The 14,909-nt window shown below is 41.5% G+C and overlaps 1 protein-coding gene across 1 annotated transcript; it reads right to left on the bottom strand.

The window, feature by feature from the left end:
* Positions 1-2,950: 2,950 nt before the first annotated feature.
* Positions 2,951-11,005, bottom strand: LOC119648582 (coiled-coil domain-containing protein 13). Its single transcript, XM_038050351.1, has 6 exons — positions 10,883-11,005; positions 10,358-10,666; positions 9,529-10,299; positions 4,611-4,779; positions 4,366-4,552; positions 2,951-3,230 (listed from the first exon to the last, which is right to left on the bottom strand). The coding sequence occupies exons 1-6, from the start codon at positions 11,003-11,005 to the stop codon at positions 2,951-2,953; spliced, it is 1,839 nt and encodes a 612-aa protein (XP_037906279.1).
* Between the last annotated feature and the right edge of the window lie 3,904 nt (positions 11,006-14,909).

Genomic DNA, 14,909 nt, shown 5'->3' with positions numbered 1-14,909 from the left:
TTTATGTCCTTAGGAAATCAGGTAGCGGTATGTAAATAGTGTATGTAAAAATACTTCATATCCGAAAGGGGATTTTTCAAACAATTTTTTTTAGACGTGTTTTTCTCATAACGACATTTTCCACATTCGCGGGAATTCGAGCTCGAAAAGTATTAAAAAATAGTAATAAAGTAGTAATCATTATGAAGTTTGGAGGTATGATTCTTTACAAAATTATCAAGAATATGGACCAACATTTGGGATGAAATCATGTTTTAATGTGCCTTTTTTGCATTGTTAGTGGGGAAAAAAAGTGCTGAAAATCGAAATAATTGATTTTGTTTATTTCCAGCTGCATTTAGATTCACATTCTTAGGAAAGATGTTAATAACAAAAAATTAAAAGCTTTTTGATTTCAGATAAAAGTTGGAGTCGCTACACGTCCCGCAGTTGGAGAGCTGCAGTTACGACCTTCAGCAGAATATTGTCTTGAAACTCTTTTGTTTTTAGCTTAAATTTTTTAAAGATTGTATTTGAGATGACCAGTGGGAAACAAGATAAGACATTAAGTATCAATTTTTAACGGCAAAACATGGCGGTGATATCGTAATGGTCTGGGAATGATTTTGTCGGTTTGGTGTAGGATCACTGATAAGAAGAGGAGAATGTAGCTCGATTTGTTTGCGAAAACATCCTAGAGAATTCAATGGTGATTCCAGCAGGTGTGATTTTCGACCCTAGATAGGACAAATTATCAACGTCCTCTTTAACCTGGCCCATGATCCTGAGGTAAATGCAAGAGATACGATCCTCTTTAAGTCCACCCAACTACTGGCCTATGCTGACGATATCGACATCATGGGAAGAACCACCCGAGACGTACAAACTGCCTTCATCCAGATCGAGCAGGCAGTAATCGGCGCGAGATCTTGGGCTGCATATGAAGGCAAGACAAAGTATATGGTGGCAATGTCAGCATCGAAAACCAACCAACCAACAACATCAAACCGCACTGGTCAAACAGGAAGAATAAGGATAGGAGAATACAACTATGAGACCGTTGATAATCAGATGATTGCCGATTCTAACTTAGTTACAACATTTTTCACTAAGGGGATAACTTCTCTCATCCCCAAGGAACAGGGTGCCTCTTGACCTTCAAAATGTCGGCCAATTACTTGTCTTCCCATCATCTACAAGGTCTTCATTTCAGTTCTGTGCGCCAACATCTCAAAACATCTTGATGCTCATAAATTGATAGCTGGGGAACAAAAGGGATGCGCAAAAGGCTTACAAGGCTGTAAAGAACGGCTTATAGTCAATACAGTAGCTGGAAAGGTGTGCACCAAAAACAAAATATCTCAACAGCCTACATCGATTATAAATCAGCCTTTGACTCCATATCGCATTTGTGGTTACCACAAGTGTTCCGCTTGTACAAAACCAACCCGAATGTCGTTCTTCTCCTCAGAACAGTGATGAAGAATTGGACCACGAAGCTATCGATATCCTCACAAACATCAGGAGAGACACCAATTAGGTGTGGCATCTTCCATGACGACTCTTTGATTCGCTATCCCACCTTGCCTCAAACATGGCATATTGACGACATCAAATTGTATGCTCCTTGCTGGACATCACCATTCAGTTCAGTAGGGATGATATCGGCATGCAGTTGGGCTTGTGAATGTTGCCTTCAGCCCATCCTTAGGTTGGTCGCCCTTCGGTCTGGTTGACTGGGAAGAGGGTTTTATAACTATATATTATATGACATAATAGAGAACCGGCGATGATGCAGGTAAAAACGCGTGAAAAACAAACACAAGGCGGCATTTGGGACCTCGTATAGTGGAGCAATTGGCATCCTTTGTTTAATTTCGCCCCTCAACAATTTTTGAAGCCTAAACAGAATAGGTTGAAGGTCATTATGTGTCATCAGAATACTTCTTACGAAAGTAATATCGATAATAAAATCTATGCACCCATTATGGAAGGTGTGACTTCCTTTCCTAAGTATCTACATACTAAATTTGGGTAGTTGAGGTCCTTTCACAATGCCTCTTTTGGAGTTTCAGGGGGGAGTTCTCTCTTTTGCGCTCTTCTGATTCTGAACTTGCTTCCCGTCTCTGTTTCCTTTGCGAATCCGATTTGGGCTCAAGATATTCTGCTCCGGTATTGCTTGTTTAAAGCTTCTGCATATTTTTTATGTTGGAAGTCTTACTGCAATATCATTTATCACTTCTCTCCTCTGTTGCTTTCTACCTTGGACTTATTTGAGTGGTTCGGCGAGCGCTTTTAATTAAAGTGGGTGCTTGTTGTGAGGGGGTCCCCTTGAGGGTTTCTGATAGTTCTGCATTTAGAAGTCAAACTCAGCTCACCCATGGCCTTTTTCATGAGTTCTTAACATTTTGGACTGCAACTTTGATACAGCGATAGACATTGTATTTTGTGCCGTCAAATTTTCATCCTAGCTTGTTCCCTTTTTTCAGATGGACGATCACTAAGGTTGCTCTTGAACAATACAAAAGTAGGAAGGAAGAAAACTGCTCAATTTGGTAGCTTCTCTATTCCGATTCATTTATAAAGGATCTAACTTGATGGATATTTCACTATATTTCTAGGAGTGATAAATCCTCTGCAATATTTGAAGATATCAATCGAAACATCGTGCCTTAGATACCTTTTACAATTTTCACTATTTTATTTCGATTATTCCATTTATCACTTCTTGATATAATCATTTAGGAAGATTCAACATAAAAAGTAAATTTATACAAATGCATGGTTTATTCTGAAGCTTTGTAATTTATAATTTTCTACTGTATTGTCCGTAAAAATAAGTAAATTACGAATCATATTTTCCTATACAAAATAAAATAAATATATTCAAAGAGTACCACAAGTGATTTGTTTTATTTTCCAGATTTTCTTGAAATGTGTTTTTGTAAAATTTTTTGACTGAGCAATACTGTCATTGATCAATTTTGTCCTGTGGGAATATACGTGAACAGTTGTTCGACCCTTCAAGGGAGTCTGACTGGAAATCGTCCCGTGGACAGGGCTGCTCCTTCAAACTGTCGGATACATTGAGGGTACATTTTGATCTACGATTCTCTAAAATCATTTGCAGAATTGCGTTCTTTGAGGAATTTATGATTTCATTGAAAGTTTCTGTGTCAGTTTTATAGTCGTTGGTGACAAGCGCGAACTTTTCCTCTAGGAATGTGATACGTTCGTTGGCTAACTCAAGTCTAATAATGAGAAAACGAAGGAGAACATTATGCAGGACATGTAAAAAATGGTATGAAACCGAGTTTGAATGAGACGAAGTACACGAGATGTAGTTATATTTCATAATAATATTTCATGTCCCTCTATAGGAACAGGGGGAGAGCGAGTGTATGTTTACACTAGATGTCAATATTAATATTGACTTTGTATGTATGTATTTATATATATTACCGATAGGACTACCGATAGGATAGGATAGACTCTGCAGAGGTAAAAGCGAGAGCTACCACCCTCTTCAAGTCCCCCCCAACTACTGGCCTACGCTGACGATCTTGACATTATGGGAAGAACAACCCGAGATGTACAGTCTAGCCTTCATCCAGGTCGAGCAAAAAAGCTCTTACTGTACAAGACATTGATCTTGCTAGTCCTTATGTATTCCTCGGAAACCTGGGTTCTTAGCAAAAAATTGCGAACTCTTGGTCGCGTTCGAGAGAAGAATGCTCCACACAATTGTTGGCCTCCTACATAAGGATAGACGATTCCGTAGCCTACATAACGATGAAATCTATGAGCGATACCATGGCTGAACAGGTTGCGGTGGACGGGTCACTTAATCCGTATGGATGAGGATGATCCCACCCGAAAAGTCTATTAGGGCAATATCTATGGTAGAAAAAAAAGACGTGGCAGACCCTGCCTGAGATGGAACGATGTCGTAGGTTAAGGCGCCAGACAGGGATATCGATTTGGTCGACCTCGGCGCAAAACCGAGGTGTCCGGAGTTCCTTATTAAGCAGGCCTAGACCAGATACCGGTTATTGCGCCGTTGATGATGATGATAATAGACTCCGGCCTTGTTTTCATTAATGGTGGAAATAGGGTTGCAGACAGAAAATTCGGCTCGGGATAAAAATTTAGCAGCAAAACAGGACCCCATATTATCTCATTTCTTCATTGAAATTTATATTTCAGACCCGGAAAAAACTCCAGACCCGGCTATCATCTCTTCAGTAAAATGCTCCTAGCGTAGTCTCACCTCAATATCATGAATTGTAATGATAATGGTTTTAGGTTGTATGAATGACCATCTTGTGTACTTCGCTTCAATTCAACGAGACTAGTTAAATAGAGGTGAGAGTAATCTTAGTTTACTTATTTTTCAAGTCTTCAATCTGCAACTCAAATCCATCACCCGAGACAGGTGTATCAATGAGGCAACCGTTCGAATTTTCAAAAATCAACGTCGAAATGCCTCCACTCAAACTTCGCGAATAGTCTGCTGCTCTTTGACTGCGTTTCTTTTTGTCCTGTTGAAGCTCTTGCTCCTTCTGCATTTCCTCTAAAATGTTAATAAAAGTTGGTTGCTTATTTGCTTTTCATGAAATTGCGTTACTTACTATACTTCGCTTCCAGACGGCAATATTTAACTCTTTGTTTCGAAAGTTGGTCAGTTAAATTACCAACTTTTTCTCGTTCTTCATCGGTCCGTTGGTTCAGTTCAGAGATGTGCTTCATCAAGGCTTGTTTTTCCTGTTCTAGTGCATCTAAGATGGCAACAAATTCTTCCTTAAAGTATATAATAATAAATATTGTTAGGCAAGCATCAAAGTTAGATAACCAAAGGGAAAGGAAGGTACTACCTGAATTTTACTCGTTTTCTAAAAAAAACACATTTTTTTAAGTTTAGCTTTTGGAAATAACAATTTGTAACTTGCGTCAAAATTATTGGAAATTGTACACTTGTACTTGGCTTCAACTTTTTGTCCTCTTTTGTATAACCCTATTCTGTTATTTTGCCAGAACAGCGGGTCCCAAGCAGATAGAATCTAACGTCACTGTAGTGTTCTTTTTTGTTCGTACACAAAGTTGGAAAATCTTAGGAAGATTCATCAGCTCCAGCTCGCCTTGCGAACGGCGGAGTTAGAGTGGGCCGCGTGTACCCACTAAAAATCATCCCGCTCTCTCCAACCCCAGCCTTGTGGAATGATAATTTTGGTATTACTTCGCGGAGTGGGTTTGTATTTAGGCATTCATACTTCTGCTTCTTTCTGCTTGTCTCCTTCTTTCTTCCTTCAGCAACTCCTTTTGCATTTTTATAATTGCGGAGGAGATCATGGGCTAATTCACCTTCGACCTCAGCATCTCCGCAACTATATTCTCTGGGCCGGAGCGTTTAGTCCAGATTGTTCCTCTCACCTAGAAAAATTCGGTGAATCATCCAGCCGAAAGCGATGCAGATACTGCTTGTAGCAACCACTGTGTCCCTTGAGGAACTGCTAGTCTCTCCATATTGACGCTCAAGCTACACCCTTATGACGCGAATAAGCCTGTGTGTCCAGTAGCTCTTCGTAGACTCGTCCCATCTGCTTTGCCAGAGATCATACGACTCTGACCTTCATATTTCTTGCTAGATACATCACATTCATTTTTTTCGCCAGAATGTCGACTGGAATCATGCCCGCCGCCGCCAGTACTGCTTCATCGAATGTGGTTCTAATAGCGCTGCAAACCTTCAGAGCAATCAGCCAGTAAACCAAATTCATCAGTTTCTGAGAGCTTGCAAGGGCCTGCGCCCATGCAGGTCACACTGGAACAGAATGGATCGCACTACTCCGGCTAGAAGCAACCCCCGACAATGTTTCGGACCGTTAATATTCGGGAACATTTTTGCAAGTGACTAGCTGCTTTTTGACATGTATGCATGTATGGCAAAATTATTTTCTAGGAGGTGATTTTCGTAGCCTTTTCATTACCACTCCAAAGGGTTTATAACGGCAAGGATTTCGTTTGTGCATTTCTTTTTACTCTACCGAATGGTCTTCCACTAAGATTCTAGTAAAGCCTCCTTGCAAAATTGCAATGTCGTTGTTCCACCAGTAGTTGAGTTGCCTACTGGGAAGCAATCGCCTTCTAGATATATGAGCGGGTGCTCTGGGTATCATTAGTACACAGGTATATTTGCAAGACAATTCTCGCCGAGATTTGTAAGGCGCGTTGGAGAGGGGGCATCTTTGAAATGAAAAAAGCCGCCCCATTCCTTGGGGCGCCGTATCACTTTCGAAGTGGGACCAGTGTAATTTTTTAACGGGGCTAGAGATGTGAACCCTCCTCTCCCATCTGTATTCTCTCGTCCCTCCTCCTCCGGGCCGGGTTTGGCAAATCAGACTTTACCATGTTGATATTAAAATGAATCTACCCAGGGCACCAAGGACGATTACTGTTAAATTACAGAATGACTGATTAATTAATGAGCTTGAACTGCCAAGAGGACCAAGGAACGAGGCTGGTTGAGGATGTTACCATATTGACGATTAAGTCGACGTTTGCTGCTTAAAGTCCCGACAAAAATGAGGTTGACCATCCAAGTAGTAAACAGGTGTCGAGTAAGAGAATTCCACGGAAAAAAACCTACGAGAAATATTCGCTAACGTTAAGCACTAACTTATTCTATGCGCAACAAAGAGACAAAATGTCGATTACAGGCGATTATGTGCTACAAGGGAGTCAACAATAGAAAATAATTTCAAATCGTTTGAATGGAGTAACCAGGTTAGCTACTCCTGTAAGGAAAGAAGAAAGAGAGTAGAAATGGACCAAAGAACCGGGGGGCCGGAGAAAAAAAAGGCGTTGAGACGGAAATGTTGAAGGGAACCCTACTCACTCTACGACTTTAGAAAGACCTCTACCAGAAGAGAACAGATGGGGGAATTCCATGCGAACTGAGCTTCTTGAGAAGCAGGGTTTGGTCGAACGGAGTCCCTTGTTTTTGAAAAAGTTCGCCCACTTTCGTCAGGGTCGATCGAGTCGAAAAACCATTGGAGCTACTATGCGAGGGGCTATTCAGAATCATCGGGCGTGTTTTACCATATGGTAACGAGCAGATGTAAACATTGACTTACTAAACTTGCCAATCAAGAGCCAGATTCATGTATCACGGCTCCAAATGATGTCGATTAGTTAGTCTACAGTTCGTATCCAAACAAATAATACTCGAGATCAAGATCAATTGTTATCTGGGAATTCATCCATTCACTTCACGGCCGACTCAACACTGAAAACCCATCCAGCGAAACTGAAATGAATCACATGTGCTCAATAGGGGCTACATTAAAGAGGTTATCACGGATTTCCGTTCATATGTATATCTGTCGGCACGATCACTCGGGAGGGAATGATGAGGACGTTCCCTGGGGGAGCTTAGCTTTAACAGAGCTTATTCTTATCCTCCTTACTACTAAACGTGGGGTAAACAGTAAAACTATCGAAAAACCGGTAAGTACCCAAAAGGGCATGACCCATCTGGGCGCAATTAGAAGGGTCATATATAATATTTCCCCGGTCATATCACCCAAGGAATACGAAGAAAAAGAAAGAAGAAAAAGAAGAAGAAGAAAAGCAGCTAAGAATTTACCCATGATCAAACCAAAAATCTAAGGGATATTTTTGAAAGGGCAAGCAGCTTTGTTTCCATACATACATACATATTAAACTGGAAAGTTTGCTGTGACTTCATAAGAAGTAGACAATTTTTGTTCGGCATATGAATATGGTCAGTTGGGGATAGCATGGAGTCTACTTACTTAGAGCCTACCCATCGAACATTTTTTTCTTTTCAAGTATTTTTTTGGGTTGCAATCTAGTAGAACATTTTTTTGGGGTAGGGTGGGTAAATGCGTTTATGCACTGAGTGTTAGACTCTCGCAGCGGTAATCCGTCGGACTACTAACTGTTCACCTCCTCATCATATGATAATAGGCCTCGAATCGCTAGTTTTCCTGCACTTCCCGTTTTTTTAAGCTAAGGAACCCTTTTCACAAACGGGAGGGTAGAGGAGGAAGGGAAGTTTCCGGTTCAAAGAATCTCCAGCCATTCGATCTTTCCGCCAATTGAGTCCTATTTTCTTCGCAAGAAAAATAATCCGAACGTGATGTTTAGCACCCATTTATCAGCACTCCCCACCATCCTACAGCACATAGCGAAGCTTCGCATAAAAACGTGTAATCGGTTTCGTCCGCTACCCCATTATAGAACAATTAGGGAATCATGCTTTACCGACCTTGTATGTAAGACTAAAAACCTTCATCCTTGCTTAGAAGTTTTCGGTCCAACTACGGCCCCAAGTTTGAGATGAGCCGCCCAGTTCATGTGCTTCTTGGCTCATTTTTCCCAATAGAATTACCGCTCCTTTAATATAAATCGCTGTTGTTCATGAGCAACCATTTGTCTTCAATATTCTCCCTTATGCTTGTCTTATGTTCCTCGACAATGAGAGAGACGATTATCACTCCCACGATCACCGCCACAGCCGGTTCTGAGGTAGAACAGACAACACCTATCTCTGTATTTGCGCAAGGCGCTTACAATACTATCCTTGGCTATGAGAGTCAGCTTTCAGCTCCGTGACGTAAAGCCTATCGGACTGCATACATTTATGAGAAGAGTAAAGTGTCAATTCAAAGCACATTTAGCTTTTACTCCATAATCATGGGATGCCCAGCCAATATGCAAAGTCTTTTGTAGGGAGCGTTCCAGAAATCTATGTATAAGATGTACCTCGGGCTAGTCTTTATCGTTTCTCCATTCTCCTATGGTTCCCCAGCATCTCATAGAACAGTGACTGCCATCTCAAACAATCCCTGAGTATTCTCAAGTAGTAGCTTGGCGCATTTCCTAGACTGTCTGGCGAATGTGTGAGCCTATTTTACAATGCGCTACGAGGAGCACTACACGTCGACATCGACGGCTATACGCTTCAATTAGGTGAACCGCATCTACGATGTCCACCTCCACGATCTCAGCATCAACTGCAGATTTCCCAGCTCTAAAGCCGAACTACGTTGGGAATAAGTACGTGGCAACATGGATCTCTTCAGAAAGCCTATTCCTAATAAGCCTTTCTAGCATCTTCCTAGTTGTGTCAAAAACATAGAGGTGCTGGTATGCAGACTTTCTGGCAGTTGAATGAGTTAAGTAGTTGGTCCAACGGACGGTGAAACATCAGTTTGTGTACCTCTACTGGGGTATCATTGAGTCCTGGCACTTTCTTATTTTTATAAAGAGCACTGCTTTCAGCGCTTCCATAGTAGATAGTGGGTAATCTTTGGTACTTTAAGCTGTTGACACCGACCCTGACGAGATGTCCATACGATGCGGTATATTTGTTCGGTATTTTGGCGTCACAAATTTGAACCCAGGAAACACTAATTAGGTGGCTGATAATCGATGTATGTAGTGACAACGAGACTGAAGTATGATATATTTATACCATTCGGTGGAAGTTAAGGGGTAACATGACCTAGACCTAGGACAACTTACCTTCTTGAATTCACGGCATGAAAACAGAAAGTCACCACAAACAGCTTTCAAATCCTCTTCCAACTGTCTGATAAGTTCATTGAGCTCGTCAATGACACGATCTTTATCCTGAATAATATTTTCTAAATTCTGCGTTTGTGCTTTAGTTTGCGAGTGCTCGAATTCAGCTTGTTTCACCTGTTCCTCAATGTTTTCAATTTGCTTCCGCAAATCTTCCAGCTTACTCTCGTACTGATACTTCTGGATGTTCATTTTCTCCTGAAGTGCGGTTAGGGAGTTGTCACTACATCCAGACTTCTCCATCAAATTAAGGGTCTTCAGTTTATAATTCATGGCATCATCGCAAAGATTTTTATTACGAGTCTTCAACGCAATAATCTTTTTCTTCTGGTCCTCAATAGTTGCACTGAGTTCATTGATTTTTTGGTTCAATTCATCAATTTCTGCTTTCTTTGCGGCCTCGAACTTTCTAAGTTGTTGCTTCATGGGCTCGTCACCTAGTGCTGCTATTTCGATGCGTTCTTTCAACTCGGCTACTTTATTTTGGAGGGAGATTATCTGTTGGGCACGTCCTCGCCATGTTGAATTTGATGCTGACAAAATGGAGAGGTTCACGTTTTCACCGATTTCTTGTTGGATGCACTTTTGAGCCAGCTTGAGACTGCTTTTGAGTTCGGTGTTCTGATTCAGGGTATCGAAGAGTTTCTGTTTTGTTGAGGTAAGTTGCTCTGTTAATAGATCTAGTTTTCCAGCGGAATTACAGCATGCAACCTACAAGGGTGGGAGCTTAAAAATTATAAACCTCGGAATAAAATTAAGGATAATCTACCTTCTTGAGTGAATCCTTTGATTCAATTTTGGGAGTACTCTGCTTTAACTCTTTCTCTAGTTTAGAATGCTTAGCATCTAATTTTGAATACTTTGATTTGATAGCTTCAAGTTCGGCTACCAGTTGCCGGTTTTTCTTGCTAAGCTCCATAATTTTTGTGCTGGCCACCGAAGATCCTCTCCCGAGATTTTCTACATTCACAGAGTTGATCATGTCATTCAAGGAACTCACATTTCTTTTAAGATCTTCAATTTGTTGGTCTTTTTCTTCGATTATCTGACGAAGATCATCATTCTCTTTCTCGGCATTCTAGAGAGATTAAAAAGGAGGAGATTTAGGTATATCATCTGTTAAGTACCTCGCATTAAAATGAATAATCTTCTTTCAGGCAAAACTCTTAAAACCGTAGAATGAGAAAAAGAAAACACATCCCTTTTTTATCTAGATCCCCTCAATGTTTTTTAACCATAAATATCCCTAATCTAAATGAAGACGTTTGAAGATACATAACATATTGGCCCTTACTTTTAATTTTTTCTTCAAAAGTTTCCTTCCCTCGACTTTCTTCCTCAAGACGCAAGTGCTCTCCGTATCCGTTACTGCTGAGAGGTTCCCTCTTCGTCCTGTGCTTACTGAAATAGCATCCATATTTCCCATAAACCGATTTTATATATTATTGTTTACATCAAATAGAAATTGTCATATTTGTAATTGCGTAGAGGTATTGATCTCAATTTCTAATGAATATGGGGAAGTATTAAAGTAATTTGAAATTGGAATCGCTTTATTTCCACCTTGTTTAGAGGGGACTAAAAACGTAGATAACTGATTTCGTTGTCTTTAATAGAACTGAATTACTGATACTTTTCCGCCATTGTTCTGGGCCACGTAGTTTTCAGACAATCCACTACCGGTTATCCTGAGTGTGGTTTTCATTGCATGGCATGAGCCTCAATGAGGTTATCGGTTTTTCTCAATGTAGGTTGCGTGCTTCTAAGCATTCAGCCAGTAATGGGTTCTTTCCAATTACCCTGCCTTTAGGATCGTATACACTTCCCACCACCACCCATTGTATATTGTCCCAGAGGAAAAGCCCACTTATCGTTTTTATTCAGAGGTATGTTCCGTCACGTATTCCACTAGTTCGTTCCAGTTTTTTCTACGTGTCAGGATAACTTCATATGTTCTACTACACAAATCTGAAAGAATTTCTTTCCAATAATTTCTCCAATGTGGTACTCAAGTCCGTTGCTTCCCCACAGAGCCTATGAGTTGTTCTCATTGTAGGGCTTTAAATATATGTTATATATTCAGGGGCTGCAAATTGAGCTGCGTCGGATGTTGTGCTCATGACATCGGTAATACTCAGGCACACAGTTTTTGCAGTGCGACAGTTTACAGTGAAAATTTTTGTGCCTCACCTTAACTCACCACACTACGGATGCATAAGCAAACATCGGCCTAATGATAGTAACGTATATCCATATTACCACATGAGGCTTGAGTCCCCATGTCGAGGCAAAAGTTCGTCTGCACAGCCCATAGGTGTGAGAGGTCGTTTCATCTTTATTTCTGCATGTTGTTTCCAAAGATTTTAATTTAGAATAACTTTACTTCTTCGGAGAATTGAAGGGTTGTACCTTTCGATTAACAGGAATACTAGCACAGAACTGTCTGAACTTGATCTTGGCGCCGAGATAATTGCATTTCCAGATTTTAGACAGGCTGGTCAAAGGGTAGTATAAGTCCCAGGGCGAAACGTGGATTGATACCCACGATGGAGCACAAAACCTGGGAAGCGCCTGCTGAACCAACACCACGGGACTCTAGGACTCTAGGTTGGGGGTTACGTAGGAGCCTCGAACTGGATGGCTTTTACAACGACGAACCCGGCAACGAAAACATAATAACGATTTGCGCATTTTCTCATGGAACATGCGTTCCCTGTACAGAGATGCAGCTGCCAAGCAGTTAGCCGATACCCTGTCCCTATATAGAGCTGATGTAATAGAGTTTCAAGAAATGCGTTGGACAGGGACCGGTTTCCGGGAGGAGAGTTGCTACACCATATATTATAGCGGTCATCCAGTAAACCATGTGCTCGGAGTAGGTTTCTTAGTTAGCCAAAAAATGAAACCTGCTATTATCGGCTTTGAAGACATAAGCGAACGGCTATGCACTCTGCGCTTGCGAGGCAAATTTAGAAATATAAGCCTACACAGGAAACAGTCGGAGAAGGATACCTTCTATGAGGCAGTAGAATGAACCCTCGAAGTCTGTCCCAGATATGATATCGAAATCATACTTAAGTAGGGGGGGGGGGGGGGATTTTAACAGCCATGGAGGGACGGATACGTTTAGGCGATACGTTGGCTCCCATAGTTTATATCAAAATACAAATGTCAACGGACTGCGGATTATTTAATTGGTAGTGTCACACGAAATGGTGGTTGGCAGTACCTGGTTTGCACGGAAAGCGGTCCACAAACATACGTGGGCCTCTCCAGACGGGAGCCGAGCCCGAATAATAATACCACCCAGAATCCCCTCTGACAATCATGTGAGAGTTAACACTGAAGCCATCCACAACACAGCCCTCCGCAACACCTGTAAGAAGTAATTGGATGTTGTAATAACCACAGTTAACAGTCCTGGAGATGAAGCACGCGCGGAGACTTATCACGAACTCCGGCGAGCGGAGAAGCGACTTCACAGACGGAATAAGGAAGCCTGGGAGAACTAACAGGTCTGTGAACTTCAAAAGTATAAGGAAAAAAAGAGATATCACAGAGTGCAGTAATTATAGAGATATCACGTTGCTGAATACCATACATAAGATATTCGCCGCTATCTTGCTAGGTCGGATAGCCTCATACGCCCAGAACATCATTCGCCCATACCAAAGAGGCTTCACTCCAGGCAAATCAGCAACAGATAAGATTTTCTGGGTGGGCTGTTAGAATATGGACATTAATTGCACCATCTTTAAATCGACTTCAAGTCCGCTTTTGATAGCATAGTCAGGGTAAAACTGTACACGACCATGAGAGAATTTGGTATCCCGACGAAATTAATAAAACTGACTAGGTTAAGCCCCAAATATGCGAGGCCAGATAAAGGCAGTAGGATCACTCTCAAGACCATTCGACATCAACAATGATCTAAAACAAGCCGTTGTTCTATCATGCGTCCTCTTTTACTTGGCCCTGAAAAAAATGATCCGTGATGTTGAGGTAAATGCTGACGATATCGACATTATGTGAAGAACAGCCCGAGACGTACAAACTGCCTTCATCCAGATCGAGCAGGCTGCACATCATTGAAGGCAAGACGAAATTTACAGTGGCAAAGCCAGCATCGAATGCCAACCAACCAACAACATCGAATCACACTGATCACACGAAAGTAAATAATAATAATACTTCATCCGGGTTACCCTAATGTGTGAAGCAATTTGTGGATCATGCTAGCCACGTCCTAGTTCTTTCCAGTTCTGTTTTGAAGACTGGACACCACCCCGAGCCAACAGTGTGCCTAACGCTCTCATTAGATGTGCTACGATCCTTACACAAAAGGCAACTTTCTTTTTCGTTTTAGGTAATCGTTTCATAGCCTACCTGGCCACATCTGCGGCATGTTGCTCTCGTGTCAAGCCAGCGGCCGGTTACAGACGTGTGCCCGTAATCTAAAAATATGTAACATTTGATTTAGGTGGCCCGGATTCTCGGAATATCCTACATATTACCCAACAATTCTAATTTTCCCATTCTTAGGAAAGCTTTCTCGCGTATTGCTGAGCAACATTCATCACAGCGAGTTTTTGGCTTCCCGAGTTAGCAGAGGTGATACAAATCCGGGAATTGGTTACCACCGAACATTCGTGCTTGATGGAATCTTTTACTTCGTTCTTTTTGTGATGCAGTCAAGGTCTCGGGTTTTCCAGAGAGCGGTGGGAACCAAAGTATTTTCTCCCAGTAACCTTTTGATTGCTTCACAGAACGTACCTTTATCTGTTGTCCTCGGACCTAATTCGACTAGGACTCCACCACGCTTCTTTTTCCAAATGAAAGACACTTCCGCTCCGTTATCTTCAGGCTTGATGATATAACACATTTCGACGGGACTTCCACAAAGGTCTTACCTTCCGTCGACTTAATAAGCAGAGTTAGCCGTATAGTTTTCCTCCGGCTCGTTTCACACATATACGGTTTCATTCGGTTTAGTTTCAGTCGTTGTCGACAAGTGTGAAACGGATTTTCGGTTTCAACTCAATGTCCACTTGGTACATAAATAGAACGGAAACCGAATGGAACCGTATACATGTGAAACGAGCCTTGATTTCCCCACCTTTTCTTTTGGTGCTCCACCCTTTCTGTCCGTCTCAATTTTAGACGGAAGTTTGTTTGATGCGCCTTGTTGTTGCTTTTTGTCCCTCTTCGCCTTCTTCTTTTGAGCCCTGGAGAGCACCTGAGTAAAGTCTCATTCAGATGTCTCTTCCGCTTTTCGTTTTCCCCCCAGTTTCCTCAACAAAGGACTATGTGCTATCCGTTTG

This window comes from Hermetia illucens, chromosome 2 (genome assembly GCF_905115235.1).
Source record: "Hermetia illucens chromosome 2, iHerIll2.2.curated.20191125, whole genome shotgun sequence".
In the NCBI taxonomy this organism is placed as follows: Eukaryota; Metazoa; Arthropoda; class Insecta; order Diptera; family Stratiomyidae; genus Hermetia; species Hermetia illucens.
Note: the sequence above shows the minus strand (reverse complement) of the source record. Positions and strands in the feature narration are given on the sequence as shown.

Excerpts from the sequence above, each read along its gene's own strand:
- LOC119648582 (XM_038050351.1), bottom strand. The coding sequence starts at position 11,005 with ATGGATGCTATTTCAGTAAGCACAGGACGAAGAGGGAACCTCTCAGCA. Across the intron at positions 10,667-10,882 it reads TTTTGAAGAAAAAATTAAAA|AATGCCGAGAAAGAGAATGA; the intron begins GTAAGGGCCAAT and ends TAATCTCTCTAG. Across the intron at positions 4,553-4,610 it reads CCGTCTGGAAGCGAAGTATA|AGGAAATGCAGAAGGAGCAA; the intron begins GTAAGTAACGCA and ends TTAACATTTTAG.